This window comes from Podarcis muralis, chromosome 9 (genome assembly GCF_964188315.1).
Source record: "Podarcis muralis chromosome 9, rPodMur119.hap1.1, whole genome shotgun sequence".
In the NCBI taxonomy this organism is placed as follows: Eukaryota; Metazoa; Chordata; class Lepidosauria; order Squamata; family Lacertidae; genus Podarcis; species Podarcis muralis.
The window spans coordinates 76411590-76439430 of NC_135663.1; the positions used below are offsets into that span (position 1 = coordinate 76411590).

At 46.6% G+C, this 27841-nt stretch overlaps 1 protein-coding gene across 3 annotated transcripts in view; it reads left to right on the forward strand.

Moving 5' to 3' along the window:
• PML (PML nuclear body scaffold) overlaps nt 1-13801 on the forward strand; it is a 17427-nt gene extending 3626 nt beyond the window's left edge. For all 3 annotated transcript variants that reach the window (XM_028743664.2, XM_028743665.2, XM_028743666.2), the window contains exons 3-9: nt 1741-2118; nt 3484-3692; nt 6038-6093; nt 6589-6672; nt 7665-7956; nt 8919-8971; nt 13590-13801. In XM_028743664.2, coding sequence (XP_028599497.2) covers nt 1741-2118; nt 3484-3692; nt 6038-6093; nt 6589-6672; nt 7665-7956; nt 8919-8971; nt 13590-13592 — 1075 coding nt within the window. In that variant the 3' untranslated portion in view covers nt 13593-13801. The remainder of the gene's footprint in view (nt 1-1740; nt 2119-3483; nt 3693-6037; nt 6094-6588; nt 6673-7664; nt 7957-8918; nt 8972-13589) is intronic.
• The last annotated feature ends 14040 nt before the right edge of the window (nt 13802-27841 follow it).

A 27841-nucleotide genomic window follows, 5' to 3' on the forward strand; every position in this document is an offset into this window, starting at 1 on the left:
CGATGCTCTGGTTCGCCAGAAGCGGCTTAGTCATGCTGGCCACATGACCCGGAAGCTGTATGCTGGCTCCCTCAGCCAATAAAGCGAGATGAGCGCCGCAACCCCAGAGTCGGTCACGACTGGACCTAATGGTCAGGGGTCCCTTTACCTTTACCAGGCCACTGCCTGTGAAGGGGGAGAGGGAATACAGGCCCTCATCCGGGCTGTGCCCCACTCATACGGCACACATGCAACTTCATTTTGCATTGCCAGCCACCTGGGACCCCACGATCAGCAGGTGAGGCCTGGGTAGGGGACAGGGGAAGAGGGCCTTTTTGGTGGTGGCTTCTCACAGGCAACTTCGGAACACCCTTCCCGGAGAAGCCAGACTGGTGCCTTCATTGTAGGCCTTCCGCTGGCAGTTGGATACCTTTCTTACTCCAACAGGCCTTTGGGAATGGACTGCTTTTTAAGGAAAGGGCTTTTAATAGCGCTGTGCTGTTTTTATTATCTGTATTTTAATAGCTTTGTTTTTTATACAGTTTTCATTTTTCAAGAGTTTAATCACTTTTAAACATTACCTTTCTGTTTTTCTTCCATGCTTGTTCTGAGTTTTGTGAGCCACCTTGAATCCTACTTGTGGGGGAAAGGCACAATATTATGATCATTGTTATTACCAACAGTAAATTGATGTTTACAGTTTAAATGCAGTGCTTACAGTTTATACTTACGGTTTAATTAGTACTTTCATTTAAATGCACTCTAATGCTTACAGTTTAAATGCAATTTTTTCCAAGCATGTTGTTTTTAAATCTGGAAAAAAACTGGATGGAATAGACCTGTGCTCCAAGCACATGGAAAACTGATACAGCGGTACCTCGGGTTAAGTACTTTATTGGTTCTGGAGGTCTGTACTTAACCTGAAACTATTCTCAACCTGAAGCACCACTTTAGCTAATGGGGCCTCCTGCTGCTGCCGCGCCGCCGGAGCACGATTTCTGTTCTCATCCTGAAGCAAAGTTCTTAACCCGAGGTACTATTTCTGGGTTAGCAGAGTCTGTAACCTGAAGCGTATGTAACCTGAGGTACCACTGTATTGGGGAGAAACAGGTTGATCTGTCCCTCCATAACTTCCCACTTCCTTCCCCTTCTGTTTTCATTTTCCTTTCTTCCCAGTGTTCTCCCTCCTTCCCCTTCCAGAGAGAAACTGATAGCACAAAGCCTGGTGTTGCTTATCTATCTATCTATCTATCTATCTATCATCATCTATCTATTATTACACTTATACAGTGGTACCTCGGGTTACATACGCTTCAGGTTACAGACTCCGCTTCAGGATGAGAACAGAAAGCGTGCTCCGGCGGTGTGGCAGCAGCAGGAGGCCCCATTAGCTAAAGTGGTGCTTCAGGTTAAGAACAGTTTCAGGTTAAGAACAGACCTCCGGAATGAATTAAGTTCTTAACCCGAGGTACCACTGTACCTGTTCTCCAAGGAATTCTGCTCAGTGAGGGAAGTGAGCCTGAGAGGTGGTGACAGGACCAAGGCCGCCCAGGGGGCTTCGTAGCTGAGTGGGGATTTAAACTTGGGTCTCCTAGGTCCTAGGCCAGCACTCTAACCACTGTGCCACACTACCTTCCTGTTTAAGACTCTAAGGAAAGCCTCCTGGATCAAGCCAATGGCCCATCCACTGTAGTCCAGTCTCTTTTTCTTGCTGCGACCATTCATTCATTCATTCCTTGCACATTGCATTTACGTCGACAGTATCTACTGCCGCGGGTGCCGCAAGCCCCTCTGCTGCTCCTGCGCTCTGCTCGACGGCGAGCACTACAACGCCAAGCTGTACTGCGACATCCGCGCGGAAATCGAAGGCAGGAAGGAGGAGCTGGGCAGGATAAAGGCGGAGCTTGGCGAGAAGAGGAGGAGCTACGAGAAGACGTACAGCGCCGTCCACGAACGGCTGCAGCAGCTGGAGAAGGTGCGAAAGGAGACCCGAGAGGAGATCCAGGAGAAGGTGGAGGAGATGGTCCAGTGGATCCAGAGTAAGGGGGAGGAGCTCCTGGCGAAGGTGGACAGCCAGCTCCACCAGGAGCGCGAGGACGTGCAGAGGAAGCTGCAGTGCGCCGAGCGCATCGTCAAGAGGTTTGCTTCGTTTTTATTTGGTTTAATGTTTGTGCAGCCCGTTTGCCTCTTACTTGGGGTTTTGGGTCCAAGGGTTTTGCATATGTGCAAAAATGTCTATGCCCAGATCCTTGGAGCTGCCAATTTTCTATTAGGCCAAGTTCAAGGCGATACTCTCAGTATATAAAGCCCTTTTTTATTGTATGGTTTTATTAAGAATTCCAACATAACAATTTTAACAGAAATACATCATTCACATTATTTCCCCCCACCCAAAAGAGAAAAAAGAATTTTATCTGCATGTTGTAAAGATCCTCAATTTATCTATCTATATATTACCGATAAAGAGTTTGTGAATGTTTATTCAAAACCTGCCAAGGAGTCCAGTTCATTTTGTTGTTTCTTCAAATACTTCGTGAAAGGTTCCCATTCATCTTTAACGTCACAGTTATCCTTGTCATGTAGTTTGTGTGTCAATTTTGCCAATTCCGCACAGTCCATCAGTTTTTCTTGCCACAGTTCTTTAGTTGGGATTTCCTCATTCTTCCATCCTTGTGCTATTAAGACTTTTGCGCCATTGTCGCATACATGAAAATGTTTTTTAGTTTCTTTGGCAGGTCTTTCTCCACAATCCCTAACAAGAAAGCTACAGGCTTTTTCACAAATGTTAAATGGAACATTTTCTTCAACTCATCATATATCATTTCCCAAAATTTTTAAATTTTGCTACAATCCCACCACATATGATACAGTATATAAAGCCCTTAACAACTTGAGACCAGTTGGCCTACAAAATCTGCTTACCTGACGTATGTCCACTGCACCATGCCAATTGATGGAATGAGCCCTGTTACAGATGCCCCATAATCTCCATTCCGCCTTTGTAAGGACTCGGTCATTTAGTGTGATGTCATGTACACTTTGGAACTCCCTGCCTAGTGAGACCAAGCAGGTGTCTTCACTGTATTCCTTTCAGGGCCTGCTGAAAACATTCTTGTTTAGACCAGCCTACCTAGATTCTTAAAAAAGTCGGTTTTAGTATTTTAAATTTTTGTATGTTTTAAAGCATTATTTTAAAGTTTTTATTTTATTTTATTGTTTTCTCTCTCTGTAAACCGCTTTAAGGGTTGTTTTTTGTTTTTCGTTTACCAATCAAGAGGTTTATAAATGTTATAAAATAAGTGATAATAATTTAAGAAACAGCAAAACAGTGCCATCGATATGAATGTTAAAACACAATAGCATTTAACTGAAGCAATGCACAGCAACAAATTGATCCGAGCAACCAAGACAGTTCCGTAAAGCGGTAATGATTCAGTGAGAAACCCAGCCAGGTGGGCAGGGTATAAATAATAAATTATTATTAAATGATTATAACCACTGCAGGTTGGAGTCCGGAGAGCGGCTGGTGGAGAAGATGAACCTCTTTGCTTCGGACCAGGAGGTGCTGGACATGGCCCCCTTCGTCAAGGAGTCCCTGGACGATCTCCGCAGGGAGAAGGTGCTGGCCGTGGGTTTTCGGGTCCAGGCAGATAACATCTCGGAGGTCAGAGGCGAACTCCAGGCCCTGTTTAACAGAGTGAGAGGCTGCGAAGGTGAGGCACTTCCTGCAATCCTGCTCTCTTCGCCCCTCCCTTGCCAGGGGGCCCTGCTGGCTTCTTTGGCAAGAAAAAGGTTTGGGCTTTGGTTGCCGTAATTCTCTGTCACCCTGTCCCACTGGTTGTGAGAATGAATGTGAATCACAGGGCGCCTTTGATCATTGAATCTTGGTTGTTGTTGTTATTTAGTCATGTCAGACTCTTCGTGACCCCCTGGACCAGAGCACGCCAGGCACTCCTGTCTTCCACTGCCTCCCGCAGTTTGGTCAAACTCATGCTGGTAGCTTTGAGAACACTGTCCAACCATCTCATCCTCCGTCATCCCCTTCTCCTTGTGCCCTTCATCTTTCCCAACATCAGAGTCTTTTCCAGGGAGTCTTCTCTTCTCATGAGGTGGCCAAAGTATTGGAGCCTCAGCTTCAGGATCTGTCCTTTCAGTGAGCACTCAGGGTTGATTTCCTTCAGAATGGATAGGTTTGATCTTCTTGCAGTCCATGGGACTCTCAAGAGTCTCCTCCAGCACCATAATTCAAAAGCATGAACCTTGGTTAGTCTTGTCTATTAACATCAATGGGTCTACTATGAGTAGGACTAGCACTGAATGCACCAGAAGGGGATAAAGCTATCGATGGCTGCTAGCGATAGGGACTCTTTTGTGCCCCCACCGTCAGAGGTGCCTTTCTTCTGCATGCCAGTAGCTGCAGAGGCACAAGGGGGCAGGGAGAGGGCTCTTGTACTGAATCCTGCTTGCAGCCTTCCTGGAGACATCCTATTGGCTGCTGTGCAACCAGGAGGCTGGACTAGGTGGGCCACTGGCCTGATCCAGCAGGCTCTCCTTTGGTCCTTATGGCTAGCGGTCAAGGATGGTGAGAGCTGGACTCCAGCCGCACCTGGAAGAATGTAAGTTCTCCACCCTGGACCTGTGGGTCCTCCTTTGCTGACTTGAGCTCTGTGCAAAGATAGATAGATAGATAGATAAACTTTATTCGCATTAGCCAACGGCCGTAGCAACATAAAACAAGCAATAAAAAAGGTAAAGGGACTCCTGAACATTAGGTCCAGTTGTGACCGACTCTGGGGTTGCGGAGCTCATCTTGCTTTACTGGCTGAGGGAGCTGGCATACAGCTTCTGGGTCATGTGGCCAGCATGACTAAGCCGCTTCTGGCGAACCAGAGCAGCGCACGGAAATGGCATTTACCTTCCTGCCAGAGTGGTACCTATTTATCTACTTGCACTTTGACGTGCTTTCCAACTGCTAGGTTGGCAGGAGCTGGGACCGAGCAACAGGAGCTCACCCCATTGTGGGGATTCGAACCGCCGACCTTCTGATCGGCAAGTCCTAGGCTCTGTGGTTTAACCCACAGCACCATCCACGTCCCTTAAAACAAGCAATATATACAATTAAAAAGACAACAATGGGTAAAAAGGGCAATCAAATGACCAAGATTATCGCTCAGATAGTGGCCCTTAATCTCACTGCACCCTCGATAAACCTAGCAACCTTTGCTGTTGTCTGATCATTTTGATCTGATAAAAGAAAGAACAATGTAGCCACAGATGGGCGGCTTGGGATGGTGAGTAGGAGTGGGGTGATGATCTCATTCCTCAGGTCTTTATAAAGAGGACAGGACAGGAGAACATGAGCCACTGTTTCCACATTGCCATCTCCACAGGGGCAGAGTCGTTTCTCAGTTGGAATCTTTTGGTATCTGCCCTCAAGTATGGCAGAGGGCATCACATCCAATCTGGCCAGTGTGACGGCACGCCTGTATTTTGGGATAGTTGATTTATACAAATATGGTGCCAGGGAATCAAACTGAGAAGGGGGGGAAAAGGCATACCAAGAACAGAGTTTCTTTATAATGGCCAGATTGTTCTGTTGCTCCAAGTCCTTCAGACACTGTCCAATTAGCCCTTTTGCTTTAATAAAGCCCATCGTGAGAAGCTGATGTGGGTGGAGTCCGCAGGAGAGGAATTTTTGGTGCACAATTTTAGACCACGCACTTTTATTAGCTCTGCTTAGACTCTGGTGCTGAACAGCTGAGTCCATTCCGACTGAGCTAAGAGAGCGACTAGGACCTGGGACGGACCAGGGTTCGAATCCCCACTCAGCCATGAAGCTCACTGCATGTGACCTGGGGCCGGTCACTCGCTCTCAGGCTATCCTACCTCACAGGGTTGTTGGAATTAAATGAGGAGCAGGGGAGAGTCATGACCTCCATGGAGAAAAAGATAGTATAATATGGGGGAAATGAAGTACAATGAGTCCCTTCAGAAACCTCTTGGGCAGGGGCCTCATCCAAACATGTTGGAACACTCTGCCCTCTTTCCTTTCTTGCAGATGCTGTCGGCTGCCTGCCTTCTGTTTCTCGGCCAGTTGCCCCAGCGGTCAGTTCGGTAAGCTGTGATAGGAAACGTGGAAGTGGACGTAGAGAAAGAGGGAGCTGAGAGGGGAACAAAATGTAGAAAGTACCAAGACAGTGGAAATGAGCAGTGGCCATTCATGAAACAGCTGCTGTTGAGAACACAGATATCTTGGCACTGGTAACATGTGGTAGGATAAAAAAATAAATAAAAATCATTTCCTGAGTTCAGTGCCCAAGCAATAGGACTGAACCTCTTGATGTATTGTAATTTAGCAGATTCATATCGCTGCAAATTTCCTTTTTTTCTGGTATGAACACTTTAAGGACACATCTCTTGAAAATAAAACAGAAGAATGTAAGGTTAGTTGGTATGTGAGATGACAGTCTGCCCGGGAGAACGATGTGCTTGTTCTGTTTCTTGAAGCACAAGATCAGCCTGTCTTCTTGGTCTCCAAGGTTCACTGTCAGACGCCCCCTAAGTGTTACAGCGCTTTAAAAATCCTGCCTTTGTCACTTTTGCGTCCAGAAAGGTCTTCATAATGAGAAAAGCCAGCCAAGGAGCCAGGCGCCCACCTACACCCTCAGTCTCAGGAAGACACCTCATGGATTTGTAAGTTCTCTGCTGCTCATAACAGTTTTGTGTCTTCTGTTCTTTTGATTCTTCCCTCTCTTTCCTGACAGGCTGTCCCAGCTCCTTCTGAGCTGATGGGTGCTGTACTTTCAGCCAAGGGAAGATCATAAAGTTGTAGAGCTGGAAGGGGACCCCAAGAGACATTTAGCCCACCCCTCTGCAATGCAGGAATCACAGCTAAAGGATCCCTGAGTTGTGAATTACTATTATTATTAAGAATGATTTCCCTCGTTGCCATTACTAGCAGCCCAAAAGTGTGGTATCAGGGTGGTAAAGGTAAAGGCACCCCTGACCATTAAGTCCAGTCGTGGCCGACTCTGGGGTTGCGGCGCTCATCTCGCTTTATTGGCCGAGGGAGCCGGCGTACAGCATGACTAAGCTGCTTCTGGCAAACCAGAGCAGTGCACGGAAACGCTGTTTACCTTCCCGCCAGAGTGGTACCTATTTATCTACTTGCACTTTGATGTGCTTTCGAACTGCTAGGTTGGCAGGAGCAGGGACCAAGCAACAGGAGCTCACCCCGTTGCGGGGATTCGAACCGCCAACCTTCTGATCGGCAAGCCCTAGGCTCTGTGGTTTAGACCACAGCGCCACCTGTGTGTTACTTCATGTCATATACAAAGCAAGCAAACATTATATAATAAAAGAAAATGGTTACCCACCAATACCAACTGAGGCATCCATATTTCCCTGTGGATGAGGGTATGGAGGGTATCTTTAAGTCAAGTATCTTAAATCTGAAGCTCAAGAAATAAAATCCCACCAGGCGTCATAAAAAGTGTTTTGGAAACACACAGCTCGTCTGCCGTTTTTTCCGCAGTCGCCCAAGCGCACAACTTCTTACGTTGCACAAATGCAGATTTCCTGAGGTTCTCCAATGGATTTACTATTGATAATAATTTATTATCGATTTATTGTGAATAAAAATAGCTGGTTCTCGTTTTTAAATTTGTGTTACTCTTGCTTTTTAGGTCTCCTCGATCAGCTGCCCAGTGAAACGGCTGATGGGACAGACGGAAAAGTCCATTCAGGCTTCTCCCAAGGCGATGAAGCTGGAGGACCACTACCATGACAACGGGCAGAGCTCCAAGATGCAGGTCCATTACCATGACGACGGGCAGAACTCCGAGATGCATGTCCAGGATGTTGGGCTGAGTTCCTGGTCCCCTTCCCCCCGCGAGTCGACCCCAGAGAGGGAGCAGTGTGGGGCGGTCAACGCGGTGGAGCTCCTGGAGAATTCTGTTCACGAGATCTGTGAATCGGGTAACGTCCCATCTTGCCCGGCCTCCTCTGCTCACCAGATGCCCCTTGTGGCAAGGGTTAAATAAGTTGGAGTTCTTGTTATTAAATATACCAAGAAAAAAGCACACCAAGAACTCAGGCCAATGTAAGTTTCAGTGGTGGGAGTGGTCCGTACTCACAAATCAATAGTCAATTTTAACAAAAACTGATCCATTCAAAAGTATGTATTCTGACAAGGATTACAAACTCAAATAGAGTATACAAACTCAAACTCATAAAGCTATGTACAACACAATAATTCGTTACAGAATTAGGGATAAGAGTTTATGAGTAGAGACAAGTTCATGTTAGTCCATAGTCAGATTCGACGAGAAATGTAGAAAATAACAGGATACATTTATCCGAAGGTCTTCAAACTTACACGACCCTTTAAAAATTAGCTGATGAAGGTGTATACATCGAAACAGGGCCCTGTCCTGGTTTCTGATCCATAATTGACTTCTGACTTCTGCTCAATGAATGAAACTAAGACTTTCATGTCGAATCTGACTATGGACTAACATGAACTGGTCTCTGCTCATAAACTCTTATCCCTAATTCTGTAACGAATTATTGTGTTATACATATCCTTATGAGTTTGAGTTTGTAATTTATGTTAGAGTTTGTAATCTCTATTTGAGTTTGTAATCCTTGCCAGAATACATACTTTTGAATGGATGAGTTTTTGTTACTATTGACTATTGATTTGCGAGTAAGGAGCACTCCCACTATTGAAACTTAGGTTGGCCTGAGTTCTTGGTGTGCTTTTTTCCTTGTGGGAAGGGAGCAAGCAGGACCCCCGAGCACAAGAGCAGCTCTCTCGGCTCCTGCCGTCTCCAGCAAGTGGGGGGGCAGAGCAGAGCCCCGCTGGCTAGGAAGGAGTTCCACGGTTTATGCGCTCTGAGGTGTGGGTGACACATTGTTTGCCCTCCATCTGCTTGCAGAGGTCGCCAGCATCCTGATCAGCAGCTCCGAGGACACTGAAGACGACATGATGGTGAGTAGGCCAGAGACCACCCAGCAGGCTCCGTGGAAAGGAAAGCTCCAGCCTGCACATTTCAAGAGGTCCCGTGACTCCCGGGGTGACAGGAGTTAGAGGAGGCGAGTGGCATCCTCTTCTCTGGTCTTCTCTGCAGGGTTCCAGATAGGCAGCTGTGCCCTCTCCCAGGCTACTCCAGTCTGTCTGTTTTTGGGTCCCCCTCTTTCCCTGGACACTCAGCATTGCATTCTCCCCCCCCCCCCCAATTCCTGCAAACCTTGAGGTTCCTTCAAGCCTGCTGATTTCTCTCACGCCCTTTGTACATTGAGGGTCCATTGATGGCCACAGAACGACGGGAACGACATAAAGATGGCCATCCAGCCTCTCCTTAAAAGCCTCCCGTAAGGAAGAAGAGCCCACCACCTTGCAAGGTCATAGAATCATTCATCATCATCATCATCATCATCATCATTTATTACCCGCCCATCTGGCTGAGTTTCCCCAGCCACTCTGGGCAGCTCCCAATCGAGTGTTAAAAACAATACAGCATTAAATATTAAAAACTTCCCTAAACAGGGCTGCCTTCGGATGTCTTTTAAAAATAGGAAGGCTGCTTATTTCCTTGAAATCTGATGGGAGGGCGTTCCACAGGGTGGGCGCCACTACAGTGGTGCCCCGCAAGACGAATGCCTCACAAGACGAAAAACTCGCTAGACGAAAGGGTTTTCCGTTTTTTGAGTCGTTCCGCAAGACGAATTTCCCTATGGGCTTGCTTTGCAGGACGAAACGTCTTGCGAGTTCTTGCGAGTTTGTTTCCTTTTTCTTAAAGCCACTAAGCCGTTAATAGCCGCTAAGCCGCTAAAAAACCGCAAGACGAAGAGACTCGCGGAATGGATTAATTTCGTCTTGCGAGGCACCACTGTACTGAGAAGGCCCTCTGCCTGGTTCCCTGTAACCCCACTTCTCGCAATGAGGGAACTGCCAGAAGGTCCTTGGAGCTGGACCTCAGCGTCTGGGCTGAACGATGGGGGTGGAGATGCTCCTTCAGGTATACAGGACTGAGGCCGTTTAGGGCTTTAAAGGTCAGCACCAACACTTTGAATTGTGCTTGGAAACGTACTGGGAGCCAATGAAGATCTTTCAGGACCGGTGTTATATGGTCTCGGCGGCCACTCCCAGTCACCAGTCTAGCTGCCGCATTCTGGATTAATTGCAGTTTCCGGGTCACCTTCAAAGGTAGCCCCACGTAGAGCGCATTGCAGTAGTCCAAGCGGGAGATAACCAGAGCATGCACCACTCTGGCGAGACAGTCCGCGGACAGATAGGGTCTCAGCCTGCGTACCAGATGGAGCTGATAAACAGCTGCCCTGGACGTAGAACTGACCTGCGCCTCCATGGACAGCTGTGAGTCCAAAATGACTCCCAGGCTGCGCACCTGGTCCTTCAGGAGCACAGTTACCCCATTCAGGACCAGGGAATCCTCCACACCTGCCCGCCTCCTGTCCCCCAAGAACAGTACTTCTGTCTTGTCAGGATTCAACCTCAATCTGTTAGCTGCCATCCATCCTCCAACCGCCACCAGACACTCATTCATTAAATTTCTATACTGCCCTTCATCTGAGGATCACAGGACGGTTTATAATATAAAAATATATGCCATAGTAGCAAACAAAAGCCCCCCCCCCCCCCAGTTTAAAAGGCCATACATTGTTTAGTTACCCAAAGGCCTGAGAGAAGAGTAATGTTTTTGCCTGGCCCCTAAAGAGATGGAGGAGGCACCCAAGGAAGGTCCTCAGGAGAGGGTTGCAGGGTTCAGTTCACATGGGGAGAGGCGGTCCTTGAGGTCTTGCGGTAATAGACTAGTGGAAGGGACCCTGAGGGTCATCTAGTCCAGCCCCCCTGCAATGCAGGGAGTGAGTTTGCTGGTGCTGCTAGGATGATGATGTTGCTGTCTCTCCCAGGCTCCTAACCTCCAGATCTGGTTGGACTCCCGTGTCCATCATTGGCCACGCTGCCAGGGAGCTGGAAGGCAGCAGACTGGGCCAGACTGGCAGCTGGGGCTCCTAGGAAGTAGAAAAGCAGGGGGATTAAGAGGAGATGGGGAAAAAGCATTTGGTTGCAGAGAGGGCTCCCCCCCTTCATTGAGTTAAGCAAAGGGGATCCATGTTGGAGCTTGTGAGAGCTCACCCACCATCGCAAATCTGGGGTTTAAGTGCTGTTTTGAGCCCATGTTTGGTTATGGTGAGGCGAGGGGGTCTTCGGATTGAGGATTTGGCTGTAACACCTACAGACATTCCTGTCAGTATGCATTTCTTAGTACAGAAAGTATTGATCTGGTGTGTAGACATCTTTCCTACTCTAATTAATTCATAGAATCATAGAGTTGGAAGAGACCACAAGGGCCATCGAGTCCAACCCCCTGCCAAGCAGGAAACACCATCAGAGCACTCCTGTCATATGGTTGTCAAGCCTCTGCTTAAAGACCTCCAAAGACGGAGACTCCACCACACTCCTTGGCAGCAAATTCCACTGGGTTCAAATTCAATAGGGTTCTGGAAGCTTCTCTGTATGAAAGAAACAAGCAGACGGTTTGTGGTGTTTGGGTTATTACTTCAGAGCAGCTGTGTACAGCTGGCTTAAACTGATTCTGTTATCTCTTTCCATCAAGGTCATACTGACTATAATAGCAAGGCCAAAAGGAACCTGGGTCTTCACTTACTTTCTCTTTCTAGCTCTTTGTTCTGGTGTGATGTTTTGTTCTGCATATAGTGTTTTGGTTTAGTCTTCCTATAAGTTATTGTAAGTTTAAGTTAAGTCTGCTGCAACTAGATTTCTAATGGACAGTGCCAATCCTGAATGTATTGCATTTGTGACCATTATGCTCATTTGCCTTCAGTGGCAGTAAAGCTCTGCTGGATGAAATACAATGGCCTCTGGTCTATTGTTTGGGGATCCTGTAACGTGTTTTAAGTTTTTACTCTGCTAACTATACATTGAGTTCTGCTTTGGATCATAAGAGTAGAATTCCACGACAATTCCTTCATTTCATTGTCCATTTCTTACAAATTCTTGTTTGCCCCTTATATTGTTAACCTTATTTAGTCGCTAGTTAAAGAAGATATTCCTAGTGAGAAATGAATAACAGGTTATCTTTCTTTGTTTCCGGAGTTCTAACTTTAGTTTACCATCTTCGGCGATCACTCATAGCCGAGTAAGATTGTCTTCCATAAACACGGTTTTAACAATGAGTCCGTAAATGACTGTGGAGGCCAATTCTGGACCCACACGTCCTTCCACAGTGGGGACATAGGTTTCCGGGCAGGAGTTGATCACAATGTGGATTTGCCAAGCGTGCCTTCCTCTTAGCACGTTTCTCCCTTGCGTTCTGAGTTTGAGTGTCTTCAAAGCCCATGACACCTTTGGTAAAGGCTGTTCTCCAACTGGAGCACTCGCAGGCCAGTGTTTCCCTGTTGTTGGTGTTTATACTACATTTTTTTAGATTATCTTGAGACAGTCTTTAAACCTCTTTTGTTGACCACCAGCATTACGCTTTCCATTTTTTAAGTTCAGAATAGAGTAGTTGCTTTGGAAGACGATAATCAGGCATCCACACAACATGACCAGTCCAACGAAGTTGATGTTGAAGAATCATTGCTTCAACACTGGTGATCTTTGCTTCATCCAGTACACTGATATTAGTTCGCCTGTCTTCCCAAGTGATGTGTAAGATTTTTCAGAGACACTGTTGATGGACTCTTTTGAGAAGTTGGAGATGGCTTTTGTAAGTGGTCCATGTTTCACAAGCATATAGTAAGGTTGGTAGTACAATAGCTTTGTAAACAAGCATTCTGGTTTCCCTGCGAGTGTCCCGGTCCTCAAACACTCTGCACTTTAGTCGGGAGAAAGCCGCACTCACAGAGCTCAGGCGATGCTGGATTTTGGCATCAATGTCTAACTTTATCTTACCATAATCAATGCAGGAACCATCCTTTTTATTACCATGCTGACCTTTACATATAAAGACTTAGGAAATCATAGAACCACAGAACTGTAGAGCTGGAAGGGACCCCAAGAGTAATCTAGTCCAACCTCCTGCAGTTCAGGAATAACAACCAAAGTATCCCTGGCCATCCAGTCTCTTCAAAAATGTCTAAGGAAAGAGGGTCTTGTCAATTTCTTCTAGGATTGCTCCTTCGTTCACTGAAGGATATATTTTACATCAAGTTTATGCCCTCCGTACTGATGCCATGAGAAGCCATAGAAAAAGTTTCGAATTCCCCACCTATGGATATCAAGCCAGGTGCCTTCAACAGTATTCCTGTCCATGCCTGCTAAAAACATTCGTGCCTAGACAAACCTACCCAGGTGCTTAGAAATACTGGGGAGAATTTTAACCTGTTTTAGTATTTTATCTTTTTGTATGTTTTAAAGTATTGCTGCATTTTCATGTTGTCTCACTTTATCTTTTTGTAAACCGCTTCGAGGTTTCCCCCCACAATCAAGCCGTGCACAGATTTTATGAAAGAAAGAAATTAAAACAAAAAGTTCAGATTGGCACCTGCCATTACACCGCTGCACTTGCGTTTCCTCCTGGTCTGCTGGACGAAAACTTTCACTATGGTCTGTTTCCTTTCAGTGATTGACCACCGCCGCTGGAATGTCCGCCCGAGGTCTGAGGGGGTGTCGACAGCAGCAGGGCAGAGGTGCCTTTTCCAAAGCTGACCTCAAAACCCCAGCCATGACATCGCTTGCCAAGATGCCCACATCTCTCTCGCTCCCTCCTTCCTTCCACTGGCTGATTGATTCTGCAGAGAACGTCTTTCTCACAGTTCGTTTGCACACAGACAGTCCAGAGCCAGTGTGGTGTAGTGGTTAAGAGTGGTAGACTCGTAATCTGGGGAACCGGGTTCGCGTCTCCGCTCCTCCACATGCAGCTGCTGGATGACCTTGGGCTAGTCACACTTCTCTGAAGTCTCTCAACCCCACTCACCTCACAGAGTGTTTGTTGTTGGGGAGGAAGGGAAAGGAGAATGTTAGCCGCTTTGAGACTCCTTAAAGGGAGTGAAAGGCGGGATATCAAATCCAAACTCTTCTTCTTCCTGCTCGTCCCAGGGTTGTGTTGAGCTGTGCCACTCTTGACCCCAAGGCTGCCCACTCCTCATTCCTGCCCGGACAACACAAGTGCCTTTAGGTGATGCTGCTGCAATACCTTATGAGTACTTCGCATCCACCAGGAGCAACAGCTGATCACAGGCGGATCACAGGTAGCGGTCTTCTGAGAAGGAACACGTGTTTCCCTGGTCAGCAGTGAATTTTACCTTAAGCCCATCGGTGGGCCAAGGCACCGCCCAACGATTCTCCCCGATAGTTTGCTACCCCTCTCCTTTTATCTGGCAGGGGCTGGTAGCAGCCTTAAGGCAGCTGAGATTTGGCCTGTGCCATCCCTTCTGTCCAATTATTAGCTTAGGAATTTTGTAAGGTACTATTGTCATGAAACATGTTTAATGTGGAAAGCTGACTGTTTGCTACATGCAGCCCCTCGGTTAATTTCTCTCCTGCCATGGGAACAGATGCACCCAGGAGGCTTGAAAAAATCAAGGAGGGTTGGCAAGACTAAACGTTATGCCCAGTTTTTTGTATGGGGGGCTAGAAATTCAGGAGCGCAGTGCTGGGTCAGAGCAAAGGCCCAGCCTGTCTTCCAGCCAGATGTTTAGAAGAAGCGGGAGATCAATAGCCCCACCTGGATTCTGACTCATTTCAGAAATTCACTGCTGCCAGCCGGTGCCTTAGAGGGCATTAACAGAGAATTAGGCACATTTATTTCATTTCTGGATTGCTACTCATGACAAAACATCCCAAAGACATTAACTGTAGAAATAGATTTTTTAAAAATAGTTACAGTCATACCTCTAGTAGTGTTAGGTTTACGTTGTGTTTTTTCTGGTTACGAATGTGGCAAACCCGGAAGCGTTTACTTCCGGGTTCGCCGATATGCGCAGGAGCGATCTGCGCGCTTTGCGCATGCGCAGGAGCGATTTGCAAACTTCGTGCATGCGCAGGAGTGCTCTATCACGTCATGCGCAGAAGCGGCGCTCTACTTGCGGACTTTTCGGTGTGTGAGCAGCAGCCCGGAATGGATCGCGTCCGTAAGTAGAGATACCACTGTATACAGGTACAGACTGGGACATGGATACCCACTTAAAAGACTGGAGGGAGCAAAAAGGCAATAGAGGCAGTGCCTGTGAGCAATGTGGATGTCTTAATTTGGCCTTTAGGCATGACACTCTTTACTGGTTGTTGGGGGGAAATCTAGAAGACGAGGGCTATTCCCTCCACGTCTTGTTTGTGGGCTTCCCATTTGAGGCATCTGGTTGGCCACTGTGAGAACAGGAGTCATGGGCCTCATCCGGCAGCCAGGCTCCTTTGACACACTCAGATTATTTAGGGCCCCTCCAGCCTGGTGTTGTGGTCTTGCTTTTGCTTTCCTTCCGCAGCAACTCCTTGACGCAGGATCAGTGCAATATTGTGGGTTGTCCCCAGATCAGTCCGCTTCATTAGTTGTTCTGAGACGCTTTCCCTGCGTTGCCGCATTATTGCTTTCTGGGTGGACGCTCCTGCCCTGTAGCACGACGAAGGAGGGATGTTAGAAAAACCCTGCAAGATCAGTGGTATGAAAAGTTAGCAGGAAGTTGTGGGATCTGCACTGATTGGAAATTTGAGCTTAAGTTTCAGTCATGTCTGTTGCTGGTTGATTTCACTTTTTTTTTAAAAAATGACGATTTATTGATTTTCCACACACAAAAATAAAAGCAACAACACTACAAAAGACAAAACGAAACAGAAGTAATTGACTTCCCTCTAGTCCCTTCCTTGGTTCCGTTACTTATCAATGTAGCGCATGTCTATTGTCCAGTTTGAAACCTGTTTAAATTACTCATTATCCATTCATAACAAAATTACATGTAATTTTAAAACCCTGCTAATGTATTAACCTGTGTGCAATGCTTCTCTATATATGCAATAAACATTTCCCATTCTTCTTTAAATTCATTTATGTCTCTTCCTCTTAGTTTCATTGTCAGTTTTGCCATTTCAGCATATTCCATTGTTTTAACTGCTGAGTTGCTGAGGTCTGTCACGCAACTGCGCTAACTCTGCGGATCCCTAAGTGTGCCAGTGTCAGTTGGCATCAGTCACTGTAATGTTCGGGCATGTGTCTCTGCCAGGGTCCTACTCGAGTGTAGGCTGAACTCCTGATGGGGGCTCTGTAGAGGGGGTGCCCCATGTCAGGCTGCAGATGAGGAGGAATGGGACAAATTCATGGTGGATCAAGCTATCGGCAACTCCTAGCCAGGATGTCTCTGCTCTGCCTCCATGGTTGCTTCCCAATCCCAGTTGCTGGAGTTGCTCTTGTGCACTGGTCCTGCCTGCAGGATTCACATAATGGGCATCTGGTTGGCCCCTGTGAGAAGAGGATGCTGGACTAGATGGGCCACTGGTTCAGAGAGCCAGTGTGGTGTAGTGGTTAGGAGCGGTGGACTCGTAATCTGGTGAACCGGGTTCGATTCCCCGCTCCTCCACATGCAGCTGCTGGGTGACCTTGGGCTAGTCACACTTCTCTGAAGTCTCTCAGCCCCACTCACCTCACAGAGTGTTTGTTATGGGGAGGAAGGGAAAGGAGATTGTTAGCTGCTTTGAGACTCCTTAGGGTAGTGATAAAGCGGGATATCAAATCCAAACTCCTCTTCTTCTTCAGCAGGTCTGTTCTTGAGTTCTTATCTTTGAATGATTTTAAACCAGGCATAGGCAACCTCCCGCCCTCCAGATGTTTTGGACTACAATTCCCATCATCCACGACCACTGGTCCTGTTAGCTAGGGATCATGGGAGTTGTAGGCCAAAACATCTGGAGGGCTGAAGGTTGCCTATGCCTGGTTTAAACCATGAACAGACTCTGCTCTTTTCCGGTACAGTGGTACCTCAGGCTAAATACTTAATTCGTTCTGGAGGTCCGTTCATAACCTGAAACTGTTCTTAACCTAAAGCACCACTTTAGCTCATGGGCCTCCCACTGCCAGAGCCCAATTTCTGTTCTCATCCTGAAGCAAAGTTCTTAACCTGAAGCACTATTTCTGGGTTAGCGGAGTCTGTAACTTGAAGCGTATGTAACCTGAGGTACCACTGTACTTCTTTCTTTTTCTTGTGTTAAATATTTGAAGACTCCTATTCAAAAGAGCTGGGACGTGGGTGGCTCTGGGACGCGGGTGGCGCTGTGGGTAAAAGCCTCAGCGCCTAGGGCTTGCTGATCGAAAGGTCGGCGGTTCGAATCCCCGCGGCGGGGTGCGCTCCCGTTGTTCGGTCCCAGCGCCTGCCAACCTAGCAGTTCGAAAGCGCCCCCGGGTGCAAGTAGATAAATAGGGACCGCTTACTAGCGGGAAGGTAAACGGCGTTTCCGTGTGCGGCTCTGGCTCGCCAGAGTAGCTTCGTCACGCTGGCCACGTGACCCGGAAGTGTCTGGGGACAGCGCTGGCCCCTGGCCTCTTAAGTGAGATGGGCGCACAACCCTAGAGTCTGTCAAGACTGGCCCGTACGGACAGGGGTACCTTTACCTTTATTCAAATGAGACTTCTTCATGTCAGGCAGCAGGTGTCGCCCTTGGACAATAATGAATGTGGCTCTACTTGCTGCAGCAAAGGCACAATTCAAAGAACTGTAGTGGCTTTGTGAATACTCCAGGTCCTGACAATGGTGTGTGGAAACGGGGAGCACCCACGTCCCACGAGAAAATAACTTGAAGCTTACAACCCTCCCTCATTTATTATTTCATTTAAATCCCACCTTTTTCTCCAAGTGGGTTCTCCCCCTCATTTAATCCCTGCAACAACCCTGTGAGGTGGGTCAGGCTGAGGGACAGTGACTGGATCTCCAGGTCACCCAGTGAGCTTCAAGGCCGAGGGGGGATTGCAGCCCTGGTCTCCCGGGTCACATTCTGACACTGCAGCCTCCATCCCCGCACTGCTCAGCCAAAGGCACCTTCAGAGCTTCTGCTTAATGGAGCAGACGAGGACATGAGAGGCCTGGCCAGGGGATATGGACCCATTCCTCAGATGCCTGAACAAGGCTAGCGTTGAATCAGTCAATGTGATTCCTGCATTGCAGGGGGTTGGTCTAGATGTCCCTTGGGACCCCTCCACCTGCAATTCTATGAATGTGATAGCATTGCTCGACTGAAATTGCCAGGGGGCACTGAGCCCATTGTGCAAAGCTGCTTCTTGCCCCCACCCCTTGGGCAGGGACGTGCTTCCTGTTAGGGCCAGCGCAATCTGCAAACCTTGCCTTCAGTTCCCCACCCCCTGCTTTTGAAATAAAAAGCCTAAGATCAATTGCCAACTGGGGGTGTGACTTGGACGGGGACCCAGGCCACAGACCCAGCTGACATGAGTTCAACCATGATGCATCCCCACTCGCACTCAGCCTGCCTGGTTCCAAAATTGTTATTGATTTTCCAAATTTATAACAAAAACAACAACAACAACAACATTACAATATAACAAACAAACAAACAAACATTTATCCTAACCATTATAATCTCACTTATGTTACCATTGTTAGATGACTTCCTCAAATCCCTCTAGCCGAGTTCCCATAGGAGTCATTGTAGCAGTTTTCCAATACTAATTTCTAATAAAATTAACCTAATCAATTAACATCTTTCTTTCTTATCATATTCACATATATCCATAATGTTATACAATTTAAAACATTTAACTCCTAAGCCAATTTGGTACTCACAAATAGTACTACTTATATTATCTTAGAATATTTTACTAAATATTCCTTAAATTTCTTCCCTTCTTCTTGGTACTCCTCCTCCTTCTGTTCGCGGACTCTTCCGGTCAGGTCGGCCAGCTCCAAAAAGTCCATCATCTTCATCTGCCATTCATCCACTGTTGGTATTTCTTGTAATTTCCAATATTTGGCTAACAAAATTCTTGCTGCAGTTGTGGCATACAAAAACAGTCTAACATCTTTCTTGGGCAATTCCAAACCTGTTATTCCAAGTAGAAAGGCTTCTGGTTTTTAAATAGAAGTTCAACATCTTTTTCAACTCATTATCAATCTTTTCCCAGAAGTCTTTCATCTTGGGACACTCCCACCACATATGGAAAAAGGCAACACAAACCAGCTGCTCTGACCCACTTAGCTTGCAAGTCTGTTGTTCTTAGGTAAAGGTAAAGGGACCCCTGACCATTAGGTCCAGCCGTGGCCGACTCTGGGGTTGCAGCGCTCATCTCGCTTTATTGGCCTAGGGAACCGGCGTACAGCTTCCGGGTCATGTGGCCAGCATGACTAAGCCGCTTCTGGAGAACCAGAGCAGCACATAGAAACGCCGTTTACCTTCCCGCCGGAGCGGTACCTATTTATCTACTTGCACTTGATGTGCGTTCGAACTGCTAGGTTGGCAGGAGAAGGGACTGAGCAAGGGGAGCTCACCCCGTGATGGGGATTTGAACCGCTGACCTTCTGATCGGCAAGTCGTAGGCTTTGTGGTTTAACCCACAGCGCCAACTAATTTTGCAACCTTGCAGTCTCTGGTTAGTAGTTTCCTGCTATTGTCAAAAGTACTGTGCTCCAGAGGGAGGGGGGTCAAAGCAGCAAGCAAACGCAGCACCTGCTCAAGCCACTCTCAGAGGAGCCAAGCACCCAACGCCTAGCTGGAGACTGACCTTCGGTCCAGTAACCGAGGCAACTCAGGCTTCCTAGGGCTGATTTAAGGCAGGGCTTGGACTGAAATCAAAGCAGGGAGGGAGAGCTAAGGAACAGTCACTCGCCAGCCCATGGGTAGGCAACCTAAGGCCCGGGGGCCGGATGCAGCCCAATCGCCTTCTCAATCCGGCCCACGGATGGTCTGGGAATCAGCATGTTTTTACATGAGTAGAATGTGCCCTTTTATTTAAAATGCACCTCTGGGTTATTTGTGGGGCACAGGAATTCGTTCATTCCCCCAAATATAGTCCGCCCCCCACAAGGTCTGAGGGACAGTGGACCGGCCCACGGCTGGAAAAGGTTGCTGACCCCTGCCCCAGCCCATCGCCTTCCCCTCTTTCAGTTTCCCTTGTCTTGGCCTCCTGTGTTGAAATATCTGGGTGGCTTGCAGAGCACACAGCACCCTGGGCTAATAATAGCGGCCCTGCAGAGCTTGGTGCGAAGGGAGTTTGCTTGCAAGGAAGCCATAATACCTTGGAGCTGTATCCTACTGTGGAACGATTAGCTGCTGCCAAGTGGAAGGCTGCCTTGAAAGATAAGAGGTCTTTTGCAAAGGGGACTCCTTCAGCGTCTCCTAATCCAAGACTAGGAATTATGGGATGGGATGATAGAAATCAGACCTTTAACTCTGCCCCAGGAAGAACAGTGCCTCGTCTCAGTTTCTCAACTCAGCAAAGGCAGTGGGAAATAATCAAGGCCACCCCAAGACATTTTGATGGCACCCCTGCTTCCGCCAATTCAATATACGGGAGCTGGGGATGGAGGCGAGAATTTGTTTCATAAAATCACAGAATGGTAGAGTTGGAAGGGACACCCCAAGAGTCAAATACTTCAACCCCTACAATGCAGGTAAAGGTAAAAGGACCCCTGACCATTCGGTCCAGTCGTGGCCGACTCTGGGGTTGTGACACTCATCTCGCTTTATTGGCCAAGGGAGCCAGCATGCAGCTTCCGGGTCATGTGGCCAGCATGACTAAGCCGCTTCTGGCGAACCAGAGCAGCGCACGGAAACGACGTTTACCTTCCCGCTGAAGTGGTACCTATTTATCTACTTGCACTCTGACATGCTTTCAAACTGCTAAGTTGGCAGGAGCAGGGACCGAGCAACGGGAGCTCACCCCGTCGCGGGGATTCGAACTGCCGACCTTCTGATCGGCAAGTCCTAGGCTCTGTGGTTTAACCTACAGCGCCACCCATCGCAACTGAAAGCATCCCTAACAGATGGGATCTACGAGAGTCACACTCTCCCCCAAAATATGCAAACTGAAACACAGCCATCCTTGGAGACTGGCACTTCTCTGAATGTTGCGATGCAGTTCTCTAACTGGTGTCTACAAAAATCCATACATTTGAGCGAGGCATGCACAGGAATGAAGGCAGGAGTGCAAAGAATATCCAAAATGCATGGCATTCAGGAAAACAGCTTGCAGAGATGTGTGCATGAGTCAAGTGCCATACGAATGGCCTCGGGGATTCATCAAGAACACCACCAAGCCTGAAGGGGGGGCACCTGTCCTGTAAGGGGAAAGGGACAAATTTGTTAATTTCAGTTTCCCTCCCCCCCCATCCAAAATCCAGTTATCTACCTTTCTACAGCAGTTTGCCAATTTTTCTCTGAAGTACAGTGGTACCTCGGGTTACATACGCTTCAGGTTACATACGCTTCAGGTTACAGATTACACTAACCCAGAAATATTACCTCGGGTTAAGAACTTTGCTTCAGGATGAGAACAGAAATCGGGCTCCAGCGGCGCGGCAGCAGCAGGAGGCCCCATTAGCTAAAGTGGTGCTTCAGGTTAAGAATAATTTCAGGTTAAGAACGGACCTCCGGAACGAATTAAGTACTTAACCCGAGGTACCACTGTACTCACAAAACTTCATCAGAATTTTAGTGCCAGTTTCTCCCAATAAACGTATTTTCTTTGTATGCAGTCTTGAGCAATGCACATTTTTGCAAGCACTTTCACTTAATCTAATGCATTTTTGTATGCTTTTTTCACCAGTATAGGTGTGTTTTTAATGCACACTTTCCTGCGATACAAGCACACAACATTCGGCTGGGGAACTGCCTTGCAGGATTGGGAGAAGTCTAGTTTCATTTTGGCACTCTGCTTTGAGAAATATGAACCAAGAAATTCCTAATGAAAATGCAAACAGGACATAGGCTCCCCTTTCCTTTTCACACAATGTACCTAACACGGCAAAAAAAAAGTTTGGTTTTTAATGTATAAATTCTGGAAATTATTTTGAACTCGGAGAGAAATGGATTACAAGCTTACCTGCCTGGCTGATATGTTTTGGATATGGCTCAGGACCACAATACCTCAAGGACCACCTGTCCCCATAAAAACTGACCTCAATTCCGCACTTATCATTTAGGGCCCTTCTTCACATGCCTCCTCCATGTGAGGTTCAGAGGGTGGCAACATGAGAACTGGCCTTTTCCGCAATAGCTCCCCATTTGTGGATTGCTCTCCTTTAGGTGCCAGGTGAAAATGTTCGACTTCAACCAGGCCTTGAGGTGATTAATATTCTACAGCCTTTTAAATGTGCTTGTGGGATAGCGGGAGTTAATTACTTTCTTGTTTTCGTTTTAACTATTTATTTGTGTGTTTATCTTGTGTTTATATATTGTGAACCACCCTGAGATCTTTTGGTGAAAGGCAGTATATAAATCTAATCTTATCTATCTATCTATCTATCTATCTATCTATCTATCATCTATCTATCATCTATCTATCTATCTATCTATCTATCTATCTATCTATCTATCTATCATCTATCTATCTATCATCTATCTATCTCTACAGTATCTATCACCTATCTATCTATCTATCTATCTATCTATCTATCTATCTATCTATCTATCATCTATCTATCTATCTATCTATCTATCTATCTATCATCTATCTATCATCTATCATCTATCATCTATCTATCTATCTATCTATCTATCTATCTATCTATCTATCTATCTATCTATCATCTATCTATCTCTACAGTATCTATCACCTATCTATCTATCTATCTATCTATCTATCATCTATCATCTATCTATCTATCTATCTATCTATCTATCTATCTACCTATATATCTAAATCTACAGTATCTATCATCTATCTATCTATCATCTATCTATCATCTATATCTATCATCTATCTATCTATCTATCTATCTATCTATCTATCTATCATCTATCTATCTATCTATCTATCTATCTCTATCTATCTATCTATCTATCTATCTATCTATCTATCTATCATCTATCTATCTATCTATCTATCATCTATCTATCATCTATCTATATCTATCTATCTATCTATCTATCTATCATCTATCTATCTATCATCTATCTATCTATCATCTATCTATATCTATCTATCTATCTATCTATCTATCTATCTATCATCTATCTATCTATCTATCTATCTATCTATCTATCTATCTATCATCTATCTATCTAATCTATCTATCTATCATCTATCTATCATCTAAACTATTATCTATCATCTATCTATCTATCTATCTATCTATCTATCTATCTATCTATCTATTGTTCTATCATTCTATCGTTCTATCGTTCTATCTATCGTCTGTTTGTTTCTTTGAAGCTGCATTTCCCACCCCTTTATGTTTTTAAATTATTATTCAGTGAAGATTTTTCTTTTTTGTAATGCGAACAGGAGCAAATTCCCCTCCCCTCCCTACACCCTGAGCCAGAAAATTGGCCCTTCAAATCCTTCCATGTCTCTCCAAGGTTTCAGGCTGTGGACTTTCCTGCCACATGGCAACCAAGCATTTCAGCGGAGAGACCGGGAATCAAACCTGGTTCCTGCTGTGTGCAACACACAGGGCTTGGCCATTAAGCTGTGGTCCCTATGTGATGCAGAAGCGTCAGGGAGCATGGCCAAGGGCCATTCCTAGCGCACGTCCACCACCTCTCTCCCAGTGAGTTTGAAGACGTGCAATTCCCCTTCACACTTCGCAGCACACACAGTGAGCACACAAGATGGACAGCTGCCATGTCAAGGCAAATTGGCAAGCAGCATTGGGGAAGACAGGAAGGCCATTGCCAGGTTGAAGAAATCTTAGCTGATTCATCAAATGAGTGTTTAATCATTTGACACACGTATATTTGCGTATGACTAAAAGCAAGAGGCTTGTTTGTGGGGGAAGGGATGGATGGAAAGACGCTATTTTGTTGGTTTGCGGATGGCGCCAAGATGGAGCCATTTTCAGATATCTGAAGGGCTGTCACCAGGAATCATAACATAGAATTGTAGAATTGGAAGGGACCCCAAGAGTCCTCAGGAATCAGATGGAAGGTGGAGCCAGCTTGTTTTCTGCTGCTCTAGAGGAACTGAACCAGCGGATTCAGATGACAAGAAATGATTGAGATTCGGACGACGCATTGGGAAGAACTTTCTATCAGTAAGAGCTGTTTGACAGTGGAATGGACTCCTTTGTAAGGTGGACTCTCATTTGTTAGAGGTTTCTGAGCACAGGCTGGATGCCCATCCATCATGGATGCTTTAGTTGTCATTCCTGCATTGCAGGGGGTTGGAGTAGATGACCTTTGGGGGTCCCTTCCAGCTCTATGATTCTATGATTCTGCTATCTTACGGTGTGCGTGCGTGTGGGTTCTTTAGGTAGCAAGTGTGGGAATGTTCAGGGATGCAGGAGAGGATATATTGTTTGCTTATACAGTGGTGCCACGCAAGACGAATGCCTCGCAAGACGGAAAACCCGCTAGACGAAAGGGTTTTCCGTTTGCGATGCGCTTCGCAAGACGAATTTCCCTATGGGCTTGCTTCGCAAGACGAAAACGTCTTGCGAGTCTCGCCATTTCCCACCCGCTTTCCCCCCCTTTTTTTAAGCCGCTAAGCCGTTAATAGCCTTTTAGCAGCTTAGCCGCTAATCCTTTAATAGCCGCTAAGCCGCTAATAGTGCTAATCTGCTTAGCCGCTAATGGGGTTGCTTCGCAAGATGAAAAAACCGCTAGACGAAGAGAATCGCGGAACGGATTCTTTTCGTCTTGCGAGGCACCACTGTAGTCTTTTCCATCTTGTGTAAACAAGTTCACAATTTAGCAGAGTAACACTCCCCTTTTTAAACTTGCAGCGGATGCGTTTGTTCAGGCTCGCTAAAGCCTCTGTAATAACTGTTCTGGTATTTCCCCCTTATTCCCTCATAAAAGATAAGACACGACAGTCTTCTATAAAAGTATAAAAAGAGTTTACTCACATTCTGTTCACAATCGGATCCCAGAAGGCAGACTTAGCTTAGAAAAGTAACATACACCTGGAAACTATCTCATAAGGAGACAGTCCCTTTGTCCTCTCTTGGCTGGAAGCCAAGAGGGCATCTTTGGCTAAGCAGATGTTGCTTCTTCGATGCATGTAGTGAAAGAGAGAGAGATGGCTGCCCTGCCCTGTGCTTTTGTCATTACCTGCACAGGTGAGGCCACACCCACCTCTAGTCACATGCAGAGGAAGTCTGTCCCAGCCCAGAAGGAAACAGGAAGTTTACCTGCTGGCTGGACAAACATTCCTCCCCATGTGTAAACATGTTCACTCTAGGAACGTTGACTGCTCTTGTGTTTCACATCCCACAGCAAGGTGTACTGCTTCACTTGCTCCCAAATGTGGTAAGTCAGTTTTGCTGTGTTCGGGGGGGCCCTCCTGCTCATTCTTCTGAGCCTTCTGCCCCCAATCCCTTCCCTGGGTCACAACTTGGCTTCCCCCAAAGAATCCTGGGAAACATAGTTGGCCAAGGGTGATAGGAATTCTAGCTCTGAGAGCTCTAAATCCGAGAGCCCATGTGGTGTAATGGTTAGAGTGCTACAACCTGGGACACCAGGGTTCAAATCCCACCCCCTCAGCCATGAAGCTCACTGGGTTACCTTGGGGACCAGTCGCTCCCTCTCTCAACCTAACCTACCTCACAGGGTTATTGTTGGGATTAAATGAAGGAAGAGAGAACCAGGTTAGCCACACTTACATCCACAGAAAAGTTGGAATATACAGTCATACCTCAGGTTGAATGTGCTTCAGGTTGAGCGCTTTCGGGTTGCGCTCCACAGCAACCTGGAAGTAACGGAGCGTGTTACTTCCGAGTTTTGCCGCTCGCGCATGCGCAGACACTCAAAATGATGTCACATGCATGCACGGAAGTGGCAAAAAGCGACCCGTGCACGCGCAGATGCGCTGTCACGTCTTACATTCTGTTCAGGTTGCGAACGGGGCTCCGGAACGGATCCTGTTCGCATCCCGAGGTACCACTGTAAATGAGATAAATAAATATGCCTGGGATTTGAATGCATATGTGGGAAGCATTGAAACAGAAATTCCACTCTACCCCAGGGAAGGGTAACCTGTGGCCCTATAGATGTTGCTGTGGACCCCAGCTCCCAGCTCCCTAGTCCATTGGCTTTGCTGGAGTCCAATAACACAAACTGCCCACTCTTTCTCTGAACTGTGGCCATACTGTTGTTGCTGTTGCTGTTTATGTTGGTCCAGCCCAGGCTTCCTCAACCTCAGCCCTCCAGATGTTTTGAGACTACAATTCCCATCATCCCTGACCACTGGTCCTGCTAGCTAGGGATCATGGGAATTGTAGGCCAAAAACATCTGGAGGGCCAAGGTTGAGGAAGCCTGGTCCAGCCAATCCTGGTGAAAATAAAGCATGAATGTTTTAACAGCCTGTGAAATAACATTTACTTTTTGAAGGAATATATTGCTTTGCTCATTTGAACTAATCTCCCCAAACGCAGTTCAATATGCAGCTTGCCTGATTCGGCGTTATCAATAATGTATTGCTTAATTTAAACCATTCATAAAAAAGATCTGCATGAGCCTGTGGCAGAGTCTGTTTCAGAGAGTGCAATGACCACCCGCTCCGTGCCATAATGAAAGACAAAGGGGCAGTTTTGTGCTCATTTATGCTGTGCATGCTGCAGTTGAACTGGCTTGGGAGGTTAGCTCAGGAAGGTCAAAAATTACTGGACTGGACATCAAAGGAGCCTTCTGGATCCAGCCAGTGGTCCACCTAGTCCAGAATCCTGCTCTCACAGTGGCCAACCAAATGCCCCAGTGGTCAGCCCATAAGCAGGACCTGAGCACAACAGCATTTAAACTAGTTCTGGGGATCATATTTTTAAAATACTCACACTATGTCTGGGGGGACACTGGCTCCACCCACTCCCAGCTTTGGCCCCACCCAGCATCAACATGTGGCCCTAGACAGGACACACACACAGCCCCTAATGTGGCCCCTAATGCAAAACATTAGTGGGATAAAAGTAAAGGTAAAGGGACCCCTGACCATTAGGTCCAGTCATGGGGTTGCGGCGCTCATCTCACTTTATTGGCCGAGGGAGCCAGTGTACAGCTTCCGGGTCATGTGGCCAGCATGACTAAGCCGCTTCTGGCGAACCAGAGCAGGGCACGGAAATGCCGTTTACCTTCCCGCCAGAGTGGTACCTATTTATCTACTTGCACTTTGAAGTGCTTTCAAACTGCTAGGTTGGCAGGAGCTGGGACCGAGCAACGGGAGCTCACCCTGTTGTGGGGATTCGAACCGCTAACCTTCTGATTGGCAAGTCCTAGGCTCTGTGGTTTAACCCACAGCGCCACCCGCGTCCCTATTAGTGGGATACAAGGTTCATATTTTTACAAAATGAACGCTCTGACACAAGTCCTTCAGTGTCCTCATGGAAAAGAGCACACAGGGGGAAATGAACTGCACACCTGAAGCAAGTCTGGCAGTCTAAATCTCCATATTGTTAAATGAAGAGCAATCCCTAGCCATATTTTTGCCTTTGGTTGGAATATAGAATTTATATGGTTTCAGTACATTGTGTTTATACTTGAAGTGGTCTGTTTATTTCTTGGGTTTAATATTGTTCTACAATTAATCGTTTAAACCTTTTCATACGTTCCTTGCTCACTGGGAGATGAGGCATGATGTTTTTGTCTGCAATTTTATCTGCAGTACAGTTTTGCTGCATTATGTTGTAATGTGGTCTATTGATGAAGGACAGCATATTAAACAAACAAACAAACAAACAAACAAACAAACAAACAAATAAGTAAGTAAGTAAAGTAAAGTAAAATCTATTCAT